Source organism: Theropithecus gelada, chromosome 12 (assembly GCF_003255815.1).
Source record: "Theropithecus gelada isolate Dixy chromosome 12, Tgel_1.0, whole genome shotgun sequence".
NCBI lineage: Eukaryota > Metazoa > Chordata > Mammalia > Primates > Cercopithecidae > Theropithecus > Theropithecus gelada.
Genome location: NC_037680.1, coordinates 106,625,445 through 106,648,788, shown reverse-complemented (window position 1 = coordinate 106,648,788; position 23,344 = coordinate 106,625,445). Strand labels below are relative to the sequence as shown.

General features: G+C 42.3%; 1 protein-coding gene across 1 annotated transcript in view; it reads right to left on the bottom strand.

Moving 5' to 3' along the window:
• Positions 1-23,344, bottom strand: part of FBXO36 (F-box protein 36) — an 89,635-nt gene that overhangs the window by 20,128 nt on the left and 46,163 nt on the right. Inside the window, exon 2 of the mRNA XM_025404002.1 lies at positions 19,884-19,992. Within this exon, the coding sequence (XP_025259787.1) occupies positions 19,884-19,992 (109 nt within the window). The remainder of the gene's footprint in view (positions 1-19,883; positions 19,993-23,344) is intronic.

Here is a 23,344-nt window from a genome sequence, read left to right as displayed (position 1 = left end):
ACTCAGTTAAGCTGCTCCCAAATTTCTGGTCCACAGTAACTGTTTGAGATAATAAACATTTATCATAGTTTTAAGTCATTACGTTTTGGGATAATCTGTTACACAGCAATAGATGATAAAGACTCGGGTACCTGCAAGTGATGTGCTGCCACAACAGAACCTAAAATGTGGGAGTGGCTTTGATATTGAAAAGTCCATAAAAATGTGAATGAATGTGAGGAGAGGGTTGGTGAAAGCCTGAAGAGCCAAGAAGTAACCATTAGTAGAAGCCTAATGAATTCTGAGGTTTTAAAGATGAAGACTTGAAAGATTGAGGGCCAGGTGCGGTCACTCATGTCTGTAATCCCAGCACTTTAGGAGGCCAAGGCAGGCAGATCACTTGGGGTCAGGAGTTTGAGACCAGCCTGGCCAACATGGTGAAACCCCATCTCTACTGAAAATACAAAAATCAGCTGGGCATGGAGGTGGGCACCTGTAATCCCAGTTACTCACAAGGCTGAGGCATGATAATTGCTTGAACCCGGGAGGTAGAGGGTGCAGTGAGCCAAGATTGTACCACGGCACTCCAGCCTGGGCAGCAGAGTAAGACTCCATCTCAAAAAAAAAAAAAAAAAGATTTAAGTGAGAAAAAAAAATGCACCTTATGAGTTGTGCCGTTTAGCTAAGAAAATGTCCAAGCAGGAACATACTGCCTGATTTCTTCTTGATGCTTAAAGTAAAAGATGAGAGAAAAGAGATAAGCTAAAGGAAGGTATCTTAAAAATGACACAGGATTTACTGCTTTTGAACATTCTCTGCCTCTTCAGTTGTCAAATAATGCTAAAATTAAGAAATGTCTCTCAGGCAAAGATCAAATCTAGGACAATGTAAGAAAAACATGGTATAAAGAAGAAATTGGAGGTGGGGAAAGGTGGCTAGAAGATGCTCTATCAAAAACCATCCAGTCAAACCTTAGGGTTTTCATGAAGCTTAAGGGTGTTGTCACTCAAGAGTCAAGAGCAGAAACCCAAGGCCGAGAAGCGCTTATCTCAAAGAGTTATATAAGCGTGGTTTTCTCTAATGCAATAGACCCCAATAAGAAATGCATGATGTTTTTAAGAGAATTATATTGGTAAAAACACTGCCATCCAGCCTGAACTGAACGGGTCACATGCAGTACAAAAGGAGAAGACTTTGGACCCTCAACCAGCAAGGTAGCTTTCATTCTAAGGCTTCTTCTCTTGGCTTGTGCAGGGTTGCCATTTCACTGTGTGCTCACACGACTTCTTCGCTGTGAGCTTGAGTAGACGGGGAGTGAGCCTCTGGTCCGACTTCTAACAAGAACACCAATTCTATCAGATTAGGGCCCCAACTTAAAGACCTTATTTAACCTTAATTACTTCCTTAGAGGCCTCCATGTCCAAATATAGTACACTGGGAGTTAGGGGTTCAACATATGAATTTGAGGGGAGACACACTGAGTTCATAATAACCCTGGGAAACATTTGGAAATTTTAAACACATTTCTGAATAATGAAGGTGTTAGAAGAGATATCAGGCCAGGCACAGTAGCTCACCCCTGTAATCCCAGCACTTTGGGAGGCCAAGGTGGACAGATTACTTAAGGTCATGAGTTCTAGACCAGCTTGGCCAACATGGTGAAACCCCATCTCTATTAAAAATACAAAAATTAGCTAGGCTTTGTGGTGCTCGCCTGTAATCCCAGCTGCTCAGGAGGCTGAGGTGGAAGAACTGCTTGAACCTGGGAGGCGGAGGTTGCAGTGAGCCAAGATCGCACCACTGCACTCCAGCCTGGGTGACAGAGTGAGACTCCCATCTTGCGGGGGGCAGGGGAAAAAAAAAGAAAGAAAACCCAAGAGACTGTGACCAGTAAATAAAATGAATTCACTGATTAATTAAGAAAAGGAAATCTTAACTAAAGTTTCAGGTCTATACTGCTTTACAGATTAGCTTTATAAACTCTCAAAGAATTGTATACCAATCCATATGGTATACAATTTGTTCCAAAGAATAGAAATAGAAGAACTCCCCAGCTCAAATTAGGAAGTTGTGCAAACCAGCAATGATGGTAGACAAAAGGAAAACTGTATGCTAAACTTTGCTTAGGAACATATGTGGTAAAAATTCTAAACAAAACATTAGGAAATTGAGTTCATCAACATATTAAAAAAGTAAACAAATTTTGACCAGTAGGATTAATCCTGGAATGATCTAAGGATGTTATAACTCGGGTAAGTATCTTACAGAATTTGCCACATTAACATATTTTTTGAGATAAAATAACCACCTCAAAAATATAGAAAATTATTTCATATAAATATTTCTAACATCTATTATAAATAAAAACTCCTAGAAAGCTAGTAATAAAAGGCAATGTCCTTAACCTGATAACCTGATATATAGGAGTTACCAAAAACCCAGTAACAGTAACAATAATAATGAATGGTACAAATATGGGTTGGTATCATCTTCAGTATCTGCCAGGTACTGCTCTAAGATGTATATATATAAAGTATGTGTAATACATATATGTTATATAATACATATAAGATATATCTCATATATATATAATATACACAGTCATTTAACCCTCACAATGACCCTATTGGATGGGTACAATTATTATTCCCCTTTTATAGAGAAAAAAAGGAGTACTGGAATATGGAGAGAACTTAAGAGAGAGAGAGAAATGAGGAAATGAGGAACAGAAAGGATAAGTGGCTTGTTCAAGATCACACAATGAGAAAGTGGCAGAACTAGGACTGAACCCAGGGAGTTTGCTCTACAATGCACCTCCTAATCATGATGGTATATAACCTCTAATGTCAGAAATAAGACCAGAATGCCCACTATCACCATCTCTATTCAGCGTTGTTTTAGAGGTCATAGAAAGAACAAAACAAGGAAAATATAAAAATACATCATGAGCTGGGTGCGGTGGCTCAAGCCTGTAATCCCAGCACTTTGGGAGGCTGAGGCGAGTGGATCACAAGGTCAGGAGTTCAAGACCAGCCTGGCCAAGATGGTGAAACCCTGTCTCTACTAAAAATACAAATAAATAAATAATTAGCCGGGCATGGTGGTAGGTGCCTGTAATCCCAGCTAGTCTGGAGTCTGAGACAGATAATTGCTTGAACCTGGGAGGTGGAGGTTGCAGTGAGCTGAGAACACACCACTGCACTCCAGCCTGGGCCAGAAAGTGAGACTCCGACTCAAACAAACAAACAAACAAACAAAATACATCATGGCCAGGCGCAGTGGCTCACGCCTGTAATCCCAACACTTTGGGAGGCTGAGGCGGGCAAATCACCTGAGGTCGGGAGTTTAAGACCAGCCTGACCAACATGGAGAAACCCTGTCTCTACTAAAAATACAAAATGAGCCAGGCATGGTGGCACATGCCTGTAATCCCCAGCTACTCGGGAGGCTGAGGTAGGAGAATTGCTTGAACCTGGGAGGTGGAGGTTGCAGTGAGCCAAGATCGTGCCATTGCATTCCAGCCTAGGCAACAAGAGCTAAACTCTGTCTCAAAAAAATAAATAAAAATAAAAATACATCATGATCAGAAAGAAAAAAAAACTGCCATTACCACAAAATGATCTGAACGTCAACATACAAAAGTCAAGAAATCCTACTGAAAAAAGATCAGTATCATTTCTTTATATACCAGCGACCATTAACTCAAAATTATAACTTAATAAGCATTTATCTTTTGGCTCAGCAATCTCACACTGAAATGATCTGTGCACACAATTACTCATTTTGGCATTATTTGTGATATGACAAGATTGGAAACAACCCAATTTTTATCACTAGAATTTTGGTGCCTACATATAAAGAAATATATGCAGATAAAGCATATATATGATATGTATATAGTATTTGCTTTAGTATAAAGCATATATACTCTATTAAAGCATAAATACTCTATGCAGTAAAAAAAGAAAAGAAAAAAAGCAGGCTGGGCCCGGTGGCTCACATCTGTAATCCCAGCAGTTTGGGATACTGAGACGGGTGGATCACCTGAGGTCAGGAGTTCGAGACCAGCCTGAGCAACATGATGAAACCCCATCTCTACTTAAAAAATACAAAATTAGCCGGGCGTGGTGGCGCATGCCTGTAATCCCAGCTACTCGGGAAGCTGAGGCAGGAGAATCGCTGGAACCCATGAGGCGGAGCTTGTAGTGAGCCTACATTGCACCATTGCACTTCAGTCTGGGCAACTAGAGTGGAACTCAGTCTCAAAAACAAACAAACAAAAACAAAAACAAAACAAAGAATATCTCCAAAGACATGAGATGATCTCCAGGATATACTGGTGAAAAAGTAAAGTGTTGAACAGCAGGAGCAGAATGCTATTTGTGTAAGAATGGGTAGAGGAATATAAATATATTTATGAATTTGTTTATATCTGCAGAAAGAAACACTGGAACAGTAAATAAAAGCAAAAGTGTTTACATCCAGGGCAAGGGAAGGAAAGGGCAGTGCAGACAGAGATGGAAGACTCTGAGTACATCGTTTGACAATTTTGATTTTGGAAACACATACATGTTATATATATTCAAGAATTAAAATAGAATGTAAGTTTTTAAAAACACACTATTAGCACAAAAAAATTATAAGGTGACTAGGAATAATTTAGGATTCCTTTCTCTCCTTTCTTTTCTTTTTTAAAAGAGATGGGATCTCACTATGTTGACCAGGTTGGTCTCAAACTCCTGGCCTCAAGCCATTTTCCCATCTCAACTTTACAAAGTACTAGGATTTCAGGCATGTGCCACGGTGTCCAGCCAAGGAAGAATTTGAATAAAACATATATAAGACCTTTATAAAGAAAACATTAACACTTTATGGAGAAAAATAAAAGAAGATCTAAATGAATAGAGAGATATGCTAATGTTGAGAAGACTCAATACTGAAGGATGACAATTCTCCCCTCAGAAATCTAGAAATTCGATTTCAATCAAAATCTCAACAGGGATTTTTATATGACTTTACCAGTTGATCTTAAAATTCATATGCAGGGAAAAAGTCAAGAACAGCCTTTGTAAAGAATAAGAGGAGAAAAAAAAAAAGAGTAAGAGGAGGAAGAAAATGAATTCCTCTAAATAGATAAGAAAATTTACTATAAAGATTGCAATTAAAGCAGTATAGTGTTGGTGTTGGTGCAAGACAAACAGTGAAACAAAATAGCCCTGGAAATGACAGGTACATATGGGAACCTGGAATATGTAAAAGATAAGATTATAAAACAGTATGGAATTACTAAACTGTCCCATAGATAATGCTAGAAACATTGACCAGACAGAGAGGAAAAAAAAAAAATCCTATGTTTCAATCCATTATATCAAAAAATGAAGTTAAGTCAAAGACCTAAAGTAGGAAACAAATCATAAAATATTTGAGAATTATTTTATTTTATTTTATTTTTTTTTGAGACAGAGGCTCACTCTGTCATCCAGGCTGGAGTGCAAATGGCATGATCTTGGCTCACTGTAACCTCTGCTCCTGGGTTCAAGTGATTCTCCTGCCTCAGCCTCCCAAGTAGCTGGGATTACAGGCATGCGTCACCATGCCTGGCTAATTTTTTTGTATTTTTAGTAGAGATGGGGTTTCATCATGTTGGTCAGGCTGGTCTCGAACTCCTGACCTCAGGTGATCCACCCGCCTTGGCCTCCCAAAGTGCTGGGATTACAGGCATGAACCACCATGTCCAGCCCGAGAATTAAAAATAGAGCTATAGTCTTATGAAAGCAGGGTAGAAAAAGATTTCTTAAACAAAACACAAAAGTGCAAGCCATAAACTAAAAAACTGACAAATTTGATGGCATTAAAATTGTAAACTGTAACGTAAAGACCACATAGACAAGGTAAAAAGCTAAGTCAAAAACTTGGTGAAATATCTGTAGCACATATAACCAAATTAAATAATTAGTATTCAAAATATGTACCTAAATAAGTCTCTACAATCAACCCAAAAAAAGACAAACAACCAGATACACACACACACAAAAAAAATAGGCAAAGAAGATGAATTAGCAATTCTCAGAGGGGAAAAGCCAAATTGTCAATAAATATAAGATATTCAACCTCATTAATAATTAGGGAATTTACATACCTAGTTTGGTATAGAAGTATATGTATCTCTGACTATACCATATGTTGCTGAGAATATACAGAAACAGCATCTCTCATAAAATGCTAATGGGAGTGTAAACTGATTTAACTCATTTGGAAAACAGACTGTCAATACTTAGTAAAGAGGAAGAGACATATATCCTGCAAATCAACAAATACAAATAAAAAAGTTAGAGAAACTCGCACACAGATACATGAAAAAGAGAATAGATGAAGACTTACTGCAAAAAAGTAGAAACCAACTACCCTCAGTAGGGGAAATTAGTTGCATAAACTATGGCTTATAACAAAAATGGCCGAGTGTGGTGGCTCATGCCTGTAATCCCAGCACTCTGGAAGACCAAGGCGGGCAGATCACTAGAGACCAGGAGTTCGAGACCAGCCTGGGCAACATGGCAAAACTCCGTCTCTACAAAAAATAGCTGGGCATGGTAGCATACACCTGTAGTCCCAGCTGCTCAGGAGGCCTAGCCGGGAAGATCACTTGAACCCGGGAGGTCAAAGCTGCAGTGAGCTGAGATCAAGTCACCACACTCCAGCCTGTGTGACAGAGCAACACCATGTCTCAAAAAAAAAAAAAGGGGGGGCATTAGAAATTATAATACAAGCCATTGAAATGAATAAACCAAATCTACTTATATGGATAAATCTCAAAAACAATGTTAAAAGATAAAGCAAATTTGAAAAGGACAGTATGATACTGTTTCTATAGAATTTTATTTATTTATTAATTTATTTTTTGAGACAGGGTCTCACTCTGTGGCCTAGGCTGGAGTCCTGTGGTGGAATCTTGGCTCACTGCAGCCTTGACCTCCCAGGCTCAAGCAATCCTCTGACCTCAGTTTTCCGAGTAGCTGAGACTAAAGGCATACACCACCCACCGCGCCCAGCTAATTTTTATATATTTTTTTATAGAGACAAGATCTTGCTATGTTGCTTAGGCTGGTCTCAAACTCCTGGGCTCAAGCAATCCTTCTGCCTTGGCCTCCCAAAGTGCTGGGATTACAGGAGTGAGCCATCGTGACCATCTCTATAAAATTTTAAACAAAAATAGTAAAAATAAAATAAAATAATAAAAATTGTATACATTATTCATGTGTTTGTACTATAACTAATACAATATGCTTAGAAATGATACAAACTTTATTTTCAATTAATTGACAAAAACTGTACACGTTTTATATGATGTTTTGAAATACACATACATTGTGAAATGGCTTGATAGAACTAATTAACATATACGTATTACCTCACATATTTATCATCTTTTGAGGTGAGAACACTTAAAATCTACTCAGTGGTCTTTAAGAATACAATAAGTTGTTATTAACTACGGTCACCATGTTGAAAAACACATCTCTTGAACTTATTCCTTCCATTTAACTGAAATGTTGTATCCTTTGACCAACTCTCCTAAATTTCTCCCTTCTCTCCCCCGCGTCATGTAACTCCTATTCTACTCTCCACTTCTATGAGTTCGACTTTTTCAGAGACTGCACACATAAGTGAGATCATGCATTGTTAGCCTTTCTGTGCCTGGCTTATTTCCCTTAGCATAATGCCCCCCAGGTTCATCCATGTTGTCACAAATGATAGGATTTCCTTTTTTAAAAAGCAAGGCTGGATAGTATTCCATTGTGTATATATTGCATTCTCTTTATCCATTCATCTGTTGATGGACACAGGTTGATTCCATATCTGGGCTATTGTGAATAATGCTGCAATGAATATGGAAGTGCAGATATCTCTTGTATATACAGATTTCCTTTGGCTAATAGTGTGATTGCTGGATCATATAGTAGTTCTATTTTTTATTTTTTGAGGAACTTCCATGCTGTTTTCCATAACGGCTGTACTAATTTACATCCCACCAACAGTGTGCAAGGCTTCTCTTTTCTCCATATCCTCACCAAGATTTATCTTTCAACCAACTTTACAATAGTTAATAGAAAGGAATGGAGGAGAAATAGATAGGTGGGAAGCGGTAATTTGATTATATATTTGTAATCTTCTTTTGTTTTTAAAAGGTATTATATGTAGCCAGGCGTGATGGCGGGTGCCTGTAATCCCAGCTACTTGGGAGGCTGAGGCAGGAGAATCGCTTGAACCTGGGAAGTGGAGGTTGCAGTGAGCGGAGATGGCGCTACTGCACTCCAGCTTGGGCAAAAGAGCAAAACTCTATTTCAACAAAAAAAAAGGTATCATATGGTGCTTCTGTCAGCAGCATTTAGCAGGATTTATACTAAAACTGGGATGATAAGAAAAAGATAAATATACCCCTGAGAAAGTATGACACAAAGTTGAAATTATTGAAAAAATTAAAACCGTTTGGAGTAGATTCCCTGACCACATGTAATTTAGCTAAAAATTAAGAACAAAAAAAGTATCTACGAAATCCCCAACTACCTGTAAATTAAATAATATATTTCTAAGTAATTAAGGGTCAAAGAAGACATCAAAATGGAAATTAGAAAATGTTTTAACTGAATGAAAATGAATGAGAATAAAGACACAAGTTATCAAAACTTGTCCAATGTAGGTAAAGCGCAGTTAAAGAAAATTTAGAGGAGAAAAAATGGCTCTAAACAATGATTTAGGCCAGGTGCAGTGGCTCATGTCTATAATCCCAGCACTTTGAGAGGCCAAAGTGGGAGGAATTGCTTGAGGCCAGGAGTTAGAGATAAGTCCCAAGACCAGCCTGGACACCACAGTGAGACCCTGTCTCTACAAAATTATCCAGGTGCGGTGGTGCACACCTGTAGTCCCAGCTAGTCCAGAAGCTGAGGCAGGAGGATCACTTAAGCCCAGGAGGTTGAGGCTGTAGTGAGCGATGATCACTACATGATTACAGGTGGGAGCCACTGTGCCCAGCCAGAGTCTCTGTAATGTTCTTTTCTGTAGGTTTAAAATATTTCTGAATTTGAAAACTTGTAAAGAGCAAGCTACAGGATACAATGCATAAGATTCTTCTTTTTGGCAGGTGCGGTGGCTCACACCTATAATCCCAACATTCTGGGAGGCTGAGGTGGGCAGATGACTTGAGGTCAGGAGTTCAAGATCAGCCTGGCCAACATGGTGAAACCCCATCTCTACTAAAAACACAAAAATTAGCTGGGCATGGTGGGTGGGTGCCTGTAGTCCCAGCTACTAGGGAGGCTGAGGCAGGAGAATCACTTGAACCCAGGAGGTAGAAGCTGTGGTAAGCCGAGATTGCACCACTGCACTCCAGCCTGGGCTACAGAGGGAGACTGTCTCAAAAAAAAAAAAAAAGGGGGGGGGGGATTCTTCTTTTTACGTTTTATTTATTTGTTTGTTTGTTTATTTTAAGATAGGGTCCCACTCTCTCGCCCATACTGGAGTGTAGTGGCACAATCACAGCTCACTGCAGCCATGACCTCTTGTATACAAGTGACCCTCCCACTTCAGCCTCCCCAGTAGATGGGACCACAGGTGAATGCGAATCCACAGCCAGTTAAGTTTTGTATTTTTTATACAGACAGGATTTCATCACATTGCCCAGGTTGGTTGTGAACTGCTTGGGCTCAAGTGATCCTCCAGCCTCAGCCTCCCAAAGTCCTCAGATTATAGATGTGAGCTACCGCACCCAGTCCTTTTTGTGTTTATGCATAAACCATGTTTATAAGGATATAACAGAAACTCCTAATGATGGTTGTCACTGGAACTAGAAACACAGGGTCAGAGATAGACTTATTTTCATGCTAAAACCTTTTATTTTTATTTTATTTATTCGTTTATTTATTTATTTATTGTTGTTGTTGTTGAGATGGAGTCTCGCTCTGTCGCCCAGGCTGGAGTGCAGTGGCTGGATCTCAGCTCACTGCAAGCTCCGCCTCCCGGGTTTACGCCATTCTCCTGCCTCAGCCTCCCGAGTAGCTGGGACTACAGGCGCCCACCACCTCGTCCGGCTAGTTTTTTTGTATTTTTTTAGTAGAGACAGGGTTTCACTGTGTTAGCCAGGATGGTCTCGATCTCCTGACCTCGTGATCCGCCCGTCTCGGCCTCCCAAAGTGCTGGGATTACAGGCTTGAGCCACCGTGCCCCCACTATTATTTATTTATTTATTTATTTATTTATTTATTTATTTTTGAGACAGCGTCTCATTCTGTTCCCCAGCCTGGAGTGTAGTAGCACAATCATGGCTAGCTGCAGCTTTGACTTCCTAGCTCAAGCCATTCTCCCACCTCAGACTCCCAAGTAGCTGGGACTACAGGCATATGCCACCATGCCCAGCTAATTTTTTTATTTTTTGTATAGACAGTGTCTCACTGTGTTGCCCAGGCTGGTCTCGAACTTCTGGGCTCAGGCAGTCCTCCCACCTTTCCCTCCCAAAGTGCTGGGATTACAGGCATGAGTCACAGTGCTTAACCTAAAACTTTTCAAACTGATTTAACTTTTGTTTTACTATGTGCATTAATTCAATTTTTAATCTTAAAAAATCAGTTAACAATAAATGACAAAATGTAAGATTTTATTTGGATTTGCCTTCTCTGCTCTGCAGCCCAGAGCCAGCCTCCCACGCTCCTACCTCCTGTACTCTCCCACCTCACCCTCACTTGCAGAACCCAACCCAAGGTGTCCAGAAGCCACAGACCAAGGCTGAAGACAAGGGCAGCCGATCAGAGAGGGCAGCAAGGAGGGGAGGAGTGCTGTAAGAGGTATTAGTTAGGAATGAGAAAACGAAGGCCCAAGTTAAAGGCTGATGTATAAGCCTAAAAAAAAAAAACCTACAGAAAATGGATTATGGAACAAGGCATGATGGCAAAAGGGGTAAGAAAACACCTACTTCCTTTGGATGGAGTATAATTGACACAGCAGTGTTCTGGAGGGCAATTTGTAAGGATAAGAAAGTAACTAGCATTTTCTATACATTTTAAATTACTCTAAATTGAAATATTGTGATATCAAAATATTAATGAAGTCTCATTTTAGGTGCAAATGTTAAAATAATGTAAATCACACAACTTAAAATTGTTTCAAGAGTAGCATAATTATAAAGTTGGCATCATTATTAAGGTCAAATGTGTTGCAAATGGCATTTGTGCTGCATCCCGTGGCAGTGCCACATGAGCCAGTTCACAGAAAGACCATCCTTGTTTCACGTTAACCTTGAATTTTGCAAGATTTTCAAGAATGCGCTCTTCAAATAAAATCTATCAAAATTTATAAGGTATATCTCTTTGGATATAGCAATTCCACCTGTAGGAATCCATGTTACTGACATTCTCATGTAAGTGTGCAGATAGAGATGTCCCAGCATGTACCTAAAGGCCTCAGTGAGAAGAGCAAAACCTGGAAACCATCTGAAAATGCCCATCAATTGAGGACTGTGTATTTGTACCCACAGAATACCATACATCCTTGCAAAAGAACAGGGGACTTTACGTACACTAACAGAAAAATAATCACAGTATATGAAGAGCAAAAAACAAGTTAAAAATCTAAAGACGAAATTGATTTGTGTTTTTTTGTTTTTTTTTTTTTTTGAGATGGAGTCTCGCTCTGTTGCCAGGCTGGAGTGCAGTGGCATGACCTCGGCTGACTGCAACCTCCACCTCCTGGGTTCAAGCAATTCTCCTGCCTCAGCCTCCTGAGTAGCTGGGACTATAGGAGCCTGCCACCACGCCCAGCTGATTTTTGTATTTTTAGTAGAGACAGGCTTTCACCATGTTGGCCAGGATGGTCTCCATCTCTTGACCTTGTGATCTGCTCACCTCAGCCTCCCAAAGTGCTGGGATTACAGGCGTGAGCCACCGTGCCCGGCCTGATTTAATTTTTATAAACATATACGCGATTCAAACAGAACGAATTCAAATACAAATGAAACTATTTGGAATGGTTGTCTCTGGGGAATGGAGCTTGGAGGAGATAAATAATTTTCACTTTTTAAATATTAAAAACTCCGACGGCTAGAATTTTTTGAGTACTTATTATGTGCCAGGCAAATTCTAAGCACTTCATTCAATTAGTCCTCATGAGGTTCCTGTGAGATAGATGCCATTATTATTCCCATTATCAGCAGTTGAGGGAAATAAGACCTAGGAAGATTAAATATTTGGTGAAGGTCACATACCTAGTGGGTTTAGGGCCAGGATTTGAATGGAAGTGGTCTGTATCAAGCACCACTCTTATTCACATGCTAACAGTTCTCTATACTTGGTAGTGTTAAGAATAATGTTTAAAATAATAAACATGACAGTTTTGACTCTTAAAAATGCAAACCTGGGCCAGGCTGGGTGGCTCATACCTGTAATCCCAGCACTTTGGGATGCCAAGGCAGGGAGGATTGCTTGAGCTCAGGAATTTGAGACCAGCCTGGGCAACACAGCAAGACCTCATCTCTACTAAAAAATAAAAAAAAAATTTAAATTGGCTGGGCATGGTGGTGTGCACCTGCAGTCCCAGCTACTCAGGAGGCTGAGGTGGGAGGATTGTTTTTTGTTTTTTGCTTTTTTATTTTTTTTGAGACAGAGTTTCGCTCTTGTTGCCCAGGCTGGAATGCAATGACATGATCTTGGCTCACTGGAACCTCTGCCTCCAGGGTTCAAGTGATTCTCCTGCCTCAGCCTCCTGAGTAGCTGGGATTACAGGCGTGTGCCACCACACCCGGCTAATTTTGTATTTTTAGTAGAGATGGGGTTTCTCCATGTTGGTCAGGCTGGTCTTGAACTCCCGGCCACAGGTGATCCACCCACCTCAGCTTCCCAAAGTGCTGGGATTACAGGCGTGAGCCACCACACCCGGTGCGAGGATTGTTTGAGCCCAGGAGATAGAGGCAGCAGTGAGCTGTGATTGCGCTACTGCACTCCGGCCTGGGTAACAGAGTGAGATCCTGTCTCAAAAATAAATAAAATAAAAATGCAAATCTGGAAAAAAAAATTCAACAACGTTTTAATTTTGCAATTTAGTAACATAAATCACAGTGGTAGACAGAATAAAGCCCATCCCCAAAGATGTCTATGTCCTAATCTCCAGACCCTATGAATATGGGACCTCACATGGCAAAAGTAACTGTGCAGATGTGATTAAATTAAGAATCCTTTTTTGTTTTTTTTGAGACAAGCTCTTGCTCTGTCTCGGGTCACTATAACTTCTGCCTCCCAGGTTCAAGCGATTCTCCTGCCTCAGCCTCCCAAGTAGCCAGGATTATAGGTGCCCACCACCATGCCTGGCTAAATTTTGTATTTTTAGTAGAGATGAAGTTTCACCATGCTGGCAGGCTGGTCTCAAACTCCTAACCTCAAGTGATCCACCTGCCGCAGACTCCCAAAGTGCTAGGATTATCGGTGTGAGCCACCGTGCCCGGCCAAATTAAGGATCTTGAGATGGGAGACAATCCTGGATTATCTGGAGAGTCTAATGTCATTACAAAGTTCCTTATAGGGGAAAGACAAAGGCAGGAGAGTCAGAGTCAGGGAAGGAGACATGACCACGGAGGCAAGGTCAGAGTGATGCCTCGTGAGAAAGACAAGACCCACCATTGTTGGCTTTGCAGATAGAGGAAGGAGGCTGGGCACAGTGGCCCACGCGTGTAATTCCAGCACTATGGGAGGCCAAGGCAGGCAGATCGCTTGAGCTCAGGAGTTTGAGAGCAGCCTAGACAACAGGGAGAAACCCCATCTCTACAAAAAATACAAAAAAATTATTGTGGTGGCACATGCCTGTAAGTCCTGACTACTTGGGAGGCTAAGGTGGGAAGATCACTTGAGCCTGGGAGGTGGGAACTGCAGTGAGCCAGGACGGCCCCACTGCACTCCAGCCTAGGTGACAGAGTGAGGCTAGGTCTCTCAAAAAAGAAAAAAAGAAAAAAAAAATGTGTGATCCCTCACCCCATCACTTCTCTTGCTCCTGCTGTGGGTAAGACACCTGCTCCCCCTTTGCCTTCCACCATGACTGGAAGCTTCCTGAGGCCTCCCCAAAAACAAGCTGCTGTGCTTTCTGCACAGCCTGCAAAACCATGAGCCAATTAAACCTCCTTGCTTTATAAATTATCCATTCTCAGGTATTTCCCTATAGCAATGTGAGAACAGACTAATACAACAGCAAACCATAAGGACATGCTGGGAAAATTTTTTCTTTTTTTTTTCTTTTCTTTTTTTTTGAGACAGGGTCTCATTCTGTCACCCAGGTTGGAGTGTAGTAGCACAATCACAGTGCACTACAGCCTCAACCTCCCAGGCTCAGGTGATCCTTCCACCTCAGCCTCCTGAGTAACTGGGCAGGCAGGCACCACCACACCCAGCCAACTTTTGTATTTTTTGTAGAGACAGGGTTTTGCCATGTTTGCCAGGCTGGTCTCGAACTCCTGGCTTCAAGTGATCCGCTTAAGCCTGGGAGGTGAAAGTTGCAGTGAGCGTGATCGTGCTACTGCATTCCAGCTTAGGCGACAGGGTGAGACCCTGTCTCAAAAAAACAAAAACAAAAACAAAAACAAAAAACAACAACTGTTCATGAATCAGGTTATTTTGTCTTTCAGAGACGGCGGGGGCGGGGGTGGTCTCACTGTGTTGCCCAGTCTGGTCTCAAACTTCTGGCCTCTAGTGATCCTCTCACTTCAGCCTCCCAAGTAGTTGGGATTACAGGCGTGAGCCACTGCGCCTGACTTTGTATCAGGCCATTGAATGCTCACCATGGCCACATGGAGTAACCATTATCTCCAGTTAAGTATGAGGAAACTGACTCACAGAGTGGGGAGCAATCAGCTGTGGTCACACAGCAGGCTGGTGGCAGGACGGAGATTTCAACCCCAGCTTACTGAGCCCCCGTCTGTGCTACCATGAACCCTCCTCCTTCCTCTAGAGACACAGGACTTCCTGAAGGATCCTCTAATAAGTGGGTATAGAGAGACTAACAGCAGCATGGTTTGGAGTTTTCCCCTCAGAGATATAGGAGCCTTTGAACTTGCCGGGCTGATTTAATTTGGTATCACAGTGCTGCTGCTGGCAGGAAACCACCTGGCAGCCCTGAGACTGCAGCTCTGTAAACTACCATTTAAAAAGCCTGGTTGGTACATGCCTTGGCTGAATCCCTCAACTCTCCTGCTGTCCAGCAGGAACAGAGCCAGCAGGGAGGCAGGCCTGCTGTCAGACTCATAAAATCTTTGCTATATTGCCTTTTCTCTTCCAATATCAGAACCCCTCAAGTAGTTATCCTGAAGTGAACCCCCTCCCCCAGTATCTTAACAGGAGCTTGACCCCTCCCCCCAATATCTTATCAAGGGCAGGGCTTGGAAGATGCCTGGAACAGGCAAGAGACTGGTGAGGTCTGCAGGTAAGCCAGCACTCAGAGGGCAGTGGCAGGCTTTTGACTCCAATCTCTGGCCCAAATCCCCATCTCCAGGTTTTTGTGGAAGACAATCAGAAAATCACATGGTCTCAAGGAACAATGCAGCATTCACTAGACATAGAGCTCTGCGGAAGGTCCTACAGTGGTTAGAAAAAAAATGGAGGCAGGGCACCGTGGCTCACGCCTATAAACCCCGGCGCTTTGGGAGGCCGAGACAGCCAGATCACTTGAGGCCAGGAGTTCGAGACCAGTCTGGCCAACATGGTGAAACCTCATCTCTACCAAAAATACAAAAACTAGCCAGGTGTGGTGGTGTGCGCCTGTAGTTCCAGCTATTCAGGGGCAGGAAGCGGGGGCGCTGAGGCATGAGAACTGCTTGAACTTGGGAGGTGGTGGTTGCAGTGAGCTGAGATCGTGCCACTGCACTCCAGCCTGGGCAACAGAGAAAGACTCTGTCTCAAAAAAAAAAAACAACCAAAAAACAAAAAACAGATCTTAACTTGAAAATGAAAATGAAATGTGTTTTATGGAAGTTTACTCTATAGTGATCTGCATAGAAACATGTCTGGTCCACAATTAAAGAAGTTAGGCATGCCCAGACTGATTGAAATTCAATCAAAAGTAAATAGCCTTCCGCCAATATGATTGTTCTTTTCTTTTTCTTCTAATCTCAGTCACATTTTCTTCTCTGTTTCTTTGACAACATGGTTGTTCTTAAGCCAACAATGAATTTTATAAATATTTGCCATAAAGGAGTTAATGATATTGCACACAGACAGTAAGCCAGTGAACCACTCAATCCAGCAGACTTTTTTTTTTTAACTTCGCCTCCCAGGTTCAAGTGATTCTCCTGCCTCAGCTTCCCAAGTAGCTGGGATCACAGGCTTGCATAACCACACCCGGCTAATTTTTGTACTTTTAGTAGAGACAAGGTTTCACCATGTTGGCCAAGCTGGTCTCGAACACCTGACCTCAGGTGATCCCCCTGCTTCCACCTCCCAAAGTGCTGGGATTATAGCTATGAGCCACCACACCCAGCCCAACTTTTGACTATTTAAGAAAGCAAAACAAAACCTTGCTTCTCTAAACAAAACAAAAAACAACAACAAACTATCACATATATACATATATATATACACACACACACACACACATATAAAAAACAAAACTATCACATACATATATATACACACACTCTATATATATTTATATAGGGTCTTGCCATGTTGCCCAGGCTGGTCTTGAACTCCTGGGCTCAAGAAATCCTCCCACTTCAGCCTCCCAAAGTACTAGAATGACAAGTGTGAACCACCACACCTGGCTTATCACATACTATTATTGTTAAATAATGGAATTTTTTTTTTTTTTGAGACAGAGTCTCACTCTGTTGCCCAGGCTGGAATGCAGTGGCACGATCCCTGCTCACTTCAACCTCTACCTCCCAGGTTCAAGCGATCCTCAGCCTCCTGAGCAGCAGGGATTACAGGCGCGGCTGTATTTTTGTATTTTTAGTAGAGATGGGGTTTCACCATGTTGGCCAGGCTGGTCTCAAACTCCTGACCTCAGGTGATCCACCCACCTTGGCCTCCCAAAGTGCTGGGATTACAGGCATGAGCCACTGTGCTCAGCCTAAATAATGCAATTTTTTAAAGAGTGTTGGTTATCAAAGATCCACTCAGAGTTTGCCTTCTAAATGAGATTAATATGCTTGATTTTTTTGAGTTTCAATGCTTAGTCCTGGCAATGTCAGTATTTAGCTGTAAGATCCTCCTTTCTGAATCTCATGGCAATAATATTTATTTCACAAGGATATTATAACAAAATGAGCGAAAGTACTTGATATTAATATAAATAACATTGTTAACCATAACTAGTAAGAATCTCTAAGGTGTCTTCTAGTTTTAAAATATTACTATTATTATTATTAATTTTTTTTGAGATGGAGTTTCGCTCTTGTTGCCCAGGCTGGAGTGCAATGGCGTGATCTTGGCTCACTGCAACCTCTGCCTCCCAGGTTCAAGCAATTCTCCTGCCTCAGCCTCCTGAGTAGCTAGGATTACAGACACCCACCACCACGCATAGCTAATTTTTTATATTTTTAGTAGAGACAGAGTTTCACCATCTTGACCAGGCTGGTCTTGAACTCCTGACTTCAGGTGATCCGCCCACCTTGGCCTTCTGAAGTGCTGGGATTATAGGCATGAGCCAACGTGCCCAGCTATTATTATTATTTTTGAGACATTCTTGTTCTGTTGCCCAGGCTGGAGTGCAGTGGCATGATCAGGGCTCACTGGAGCCTCAACCACCTGGGTTCAAGCAATCCTCCCACCTCAGCCTCCTGATTAGCTGGGACTACAGGCACGTGTCACCACACCTAGCTAATTAAATTTTTTTTTATATGTGTGTGTGTGTGGAGACCAGGTCTCACTCTGTTGCCAAGGCTGGTCTTGAACTCCTGGGCTCAAGTAATCCTTCCCAAGGCATGAACACTGCACCTGGCAAATTTTTATTTTTAAGGAGTAATTATTAAAGAGTTTAGTTGAAGAGAGTCCCTTGAGAGACACATTCTAAAGTAGATGAAGATTAAACAACATAACAATTGGGATTTGCTTCACAATAGTCCAGTGGGAACAGTGGGTTTCATCTACAGGTTTGGGTCACATTTTGAGTATTGCTGAAGTTGGGTTATGAGTACATGGGAGTTAGTTAAAAACCATTCTGGCCAGGCATAGTAGCTCACACCTGTAATCCCAGCACTTTGGGAGGCCGGGGCAGATGGATCACCTGAGGTCAGGAGTTCGAGGCCAGCCTGGCCAACATGACGAAACCCCATCTCTACTAAAAATACAAAATTAGCCAGGTGTGGTGGCAAATGCCTATAATCCCAGCTACTCGGGAGGCTGAGGCAGGAGAATCACTTGAACCTGGGAGGCAGAGGTTGCAGTGAACCGAAATCATGACACCGCACTCCAGCCTGGGCAACAAGAGCAAAACTCCGTTCCCCCCTCAAAAAAAATTCTGTCTGCTTTTTATGTTTGAATTTTTCATATTGAGAAGTGTTAAAATAATTAATTGGGAAGCAATCGGGCTTAGATGTCGCCAGTGTCCTGAGTTCTTGTGTAAGCAAACTGAAACCCAACTCAGAACAGATGGTTGGGCCAGGTGCAGTGGCTCATGCCTGTAATCCAGCACTTTGGGAGGCTGAGGTGGGAGGATCACTAGAGGCCAGGAGTTCAAGAACAGCCTGAGCAACATAGTGAGACCCCCGGCTCTACAAAAAAAAAAATTTTTAATTAAAAAAATGTTTTTAAAATATGGATGGTTGTAGCATAGGAAAAGGAAATTTCTGCTTACCCAATCAGAAACCGCCAACTAACCTCTAACTAGAGACTTTACCAGTCAGAAACTGCCAACTAACCTCTAACCAGGGAATTTCCACTCTAAGCAATCAAATATTTTGTTTTCCTGCAGAAAACACCATATAAAAGTTTTCCCCTTAAGCGCTTCCCAGTGACGCCCAAACCACTCGGTTGTTTACCACTGCCCAATTCATAATATTAAAGCATAAAACTATATTTACTTGATTTTAACTTCATTAATGGAGTCCACATGTTAACCAAGGATTTTTTTTTTTTTTTTAAAGACAGAGTTTCGCTCTTGTTGCCGAGGCTGGAGTGCAATGGTGTGATCTCAGCTCACTGCAACCTCTGCCTCCTGGGTTCAAGCAATTCTCCTGCCTCAGCCTCCCGAGTAGCTAGGATAAGAGGTGTGTGCACCATGCCTGGCTAATTTTTGTAGTTTTAGTAAAGACAAGGTTTCGCCGGGCGCGGTGGCTCAAGCCTGTAATCCCAGCACTTTGGGAGGCCGAGACGGGCGGATCACGAGGTCAGGAGATCGAGACCATCCTGGTTAATATGGTGAAACCCCGTCTCTACTAAGAAGTACAAAAAACTAGCCAGGCAAGGTGGCGGGCGCCTGTAGTCCCAGCTACTTGGGAGGCTGAGGCAGGAGAATGGCGTGAACCCGGGAGGTGGAGCTTGCAGTGAGCTGAGATCTGGCCACTGCACTCCAGCCTGGGCGACAGAGCGAAACTCCGTCTCAAAAAAAAAAAAAAAAAAAAAAAAGACAAGGTTTCACCCTCTTGGCCAGGATGGTCTTGAACTCCTGACCTCGTGATCTACCTGCCTCGGCCTCCCAAAGTGTTAGAATTACAGGCGTGAGCCACCACCGTGCCCGGCCAAACCTAGGATCTTAAACGCTAAGATTTTTTCCAAGAGAAAAAAATAACAGTTTTCTGGTTTTTAAGAATCTAACATTGTATATCTAAGTACATAATTGCATATCAATATTTCAAGTGATAATATATTTGAAACTTCTTTGACAAAATCTACCACTAATTAATGAGAACTTAACAGCGGTACATAATATGTTCCCTTCCTTACTCTGAAGATGTAAATTCTCTAGGAAGTCTTCATGGATTTCTTTTGCTTCTCCAGGTTTTGTTGATCGATACTCACTCCTTAGAGAGATCTTCCACCATCTAAAGATTACCTATAATTAAATACAAGGTGATATGAATTAAAATAGATTTCAATACTAACAGTTACATTAAGTTTGGGGTTTTGAAAATTCACATAAGGCTATGTGTCCAACATTCACTATAACTTTGCAGTCTGGCATCATATCAAATTAGAAGTAAGCTCTGGGCATCAAAAAACATTTTCCTTAGAGATTAAAATCACAAAACCATAGTGCTGGAAGGAATCTTTAAAATCGATCAGGTCGGGCTGGGCACGGTGGCTCACGCCTGTAATCCCAGCACTTTGGGAGGCCGAGGGAGGAGGATCACGAGGTCAGGAGATCGAGACCATCCTGGCTAACATGGTGAAACCCCGTCTCTACTAAAAATACAAAAAAATTAGCTGGGCGTGGTGGCGGGCACCTGTAGTCCCAGCTACTTGGGAAGCTGTGGCAGGAGAATGGCGTGAATCCAGGAGGTAGAGTTTGCAGTGAGCCAAGATTGTGCCACTGCACTCCAGCTTGCGTGACAGAGTGAGATTCTGTCTTCAAAAAAAAGAAAAAAAAAAAATCGATCAGGTTGGCTGGGCACAGTGGCTCACACCTGTAATCCCAGAACTTTGGGAGGCTGAGGTGGGTGGATCACTTGCGCTACTTGGGAGGCTGAGGCAGGAGAATTACTTGAACCCTGGAGGCAGAGGTTGCAGTGAGCCAAGATTGCGCCACTGCACTCCAGCCTGGGTAACAAGAGCCAAACTCCATCCCCTGCCCATCCTTCCCGCCAAAAATAAAATAAAAATAAAATAAAATAAAATAAAATAAAATAAAATAAAATAAAATAAAAAAGATTAGGTCAAAGGCTGGGCATAGTGGCTGACATCTGTAATCCCAATACTTTGGGAGGTTGAGGTGGGAGAATTGCTTGAGTCCGGGAGTTCTAGATCAGCCTGGGCAACATAATGAGACTCCGTCTCTACAAAAAAATTTTAAAATGAGCTGGGCATTGTGGTGTGCTCTGTAGTCCCCACTACTTGTGAGGCTGAGGATCCCCTGAGCCAGGGAGGTTGAGGCTGCAGAGAGCTGAGATCGCACCATTGTACTCCAGCCAGTGTGACAGAGTGAGACCCTGTCTCAAAAACAAACAAACAAACAAACAAAAATTCCATCAGGTCAATTGATATTAAAATCACCCAGAGCCAAATGGTTATCTGTTTCTGGAAGATGTCTGAGAATAAACGTTCCATAATTTGGGGAGCTAATTCCAAAGAAATTGCTCAGTTCTCCTCCTTCCTTCCCCGTCTACAGGGCAGACAAGATGAGTGGATAATTTTCCCACAGAAAGCAAAGTTACATGGACAGAGATGAGGAAAGCATCAGTACGCTTAGTTTGATGCATGAAAAAGTGTCATTACACAGGACACTTCTTGGTAATGGATCTGCTGATAGCGCATTTGTCTTCTCTGAGAATTTTGGTTAATCTGAAGCAAACTTCATTTCCATGGTTATGGACTGCACTTAAAGGCTGTGTTGATTTCATGGCAGTGTCAACTAATAGGCCTGATGAGAAGCCTCTTGAAACATATCTTATGTTTTTAAACCTGTAATGGAGCTGGGTAGGTAATTAAGATGACAAAACTTCCACCAATTTGAGAAACAGACCAAATTATGTCCACATTTGGATGAAGGCTAGGAGGAGAAAGATGGGAAATACAGTCACATGGGGGGCTACAGCTTCAACATTAGAATTTGGCAGGAACACAATTCAGTTCACAACAGAGGGGTATCAAGCACTGCAGTAGAAATGGCATGCATTTTACAGCAACACAGGCCTGGACAATCTCTCTGCACTGCAATATTCCTTTCCATTAAACATTATTTAATATTAATAGGCAAGGGGCCTTGTTATAATGACAGTCGGTGATCCTTCCAGCCAGATCAAGCAACAAAATCCTTGGTTGAGTGGGGGATTCCAGAACAAATGGAGATCGAGCCCAGGGCACCGCTCCAGAAATGTTACATTGCTGGGCTTGCTTCTTAACTTGTTCATAAAAAGGCAGAGAGATGCCTGTTCAATCTGTTGGCCTCATATCTTGCATACCATTCATTTCATCAAGGAAAAATTATTTCGACATTGCTTATACTAACTAATGAACCCTCTGGTACTGATTTAGAAGGCAGCATTTGCAGTGCTTGTCACAGTGGCCACTGGAGGACACTCCATGGCACACATTCAAGTTAAGTTGCACACACAGATAAGCTTCCCACTGGCCCCTCTGAGGTATTTAAAGTAAATTGCTGAGAATATAACACTTGCTTAAGGAAACACGGCTAGCTAGGACCAGAATCCAAGTCTCCTCACTGCTAACTCATAAACACAAGCGTTCCTTTGGAGGCCTGACGCTTTTTTTTATGTGCAACCTTCACACTACAACTCATCAGACTACAGAGCAGTACACAGAAAACTAATGTTCACAATCACAACTTAGCTGCAAGATTCGATTATGTTCCATGTATTGCACTTATTAAAACAGAATTAATAGTTATTTTCTTCTTCCTTTTTTTTAAAAAACAGGGTCTTGTTCTGTCACCCAGGCTGGAGTGTAGTGGTATGACCCCAGCTCACTGCAGCCTCGACTTCCCGGACTCACGTGATCCTCTCAACTCAGCCTCCTGAGTAGCTGGGACCACAGGCGCATGCCACCACCCCAAGCTAATTTTTGTATTTTTTGGGTAGTGATGGGGTTTCACCATGTTGCCCGGGCTGGTCTCAAACTCCGGGGCTCAAGTGATCTGCCCACCTCAGCCTCCCAATGTGCTGGGATTATAGCCATGAGCCACTGTGCCCAGCCTAATAGATACATGTAAAGTTTTAAAGACTTTGTTTTTGTTTGTTTTTTGAGATGGAGTCTTGCTCTGTCCCTAGGCTGGAGTGCAGTAGCGTGATCTTGGCTTACTGTACCCTCACTTGTGCTTAGAGTATAGGCCTCATCAGTAGCTCTAGGAGGCAAGCCCTGATTGGTCTAAGTCATTTCTGGGTAGATTTTTTCTCCCCTGCCAGCAACTGATATGGGCATAGGCACGTGATAAAGTTTTAGCCAATGAGATACCAGAGGTCAGCCGGGCGCGGTGGCTCAAGCCTGTAATCCTAGCACTTTGGGAGGCCGAGACGGGTGGATCACGAGGTCAGGAGATCGAGACCATCCTGGCTAACACAGTGAAACCTCGTCTCTACTAAAAAATACAAAAAAACTAGCTGGGCGAGGTGGCGGGCGCCTGTAGTCCCAGCTACTCGGGAGGCTGAGGCAGGAGAATGGCGTAAACCCGGAAGGCGGAGCTTGCAGTGAGCTGAGATCCGGCCACTGCACTCCAGCCTGGGCGACAGGGC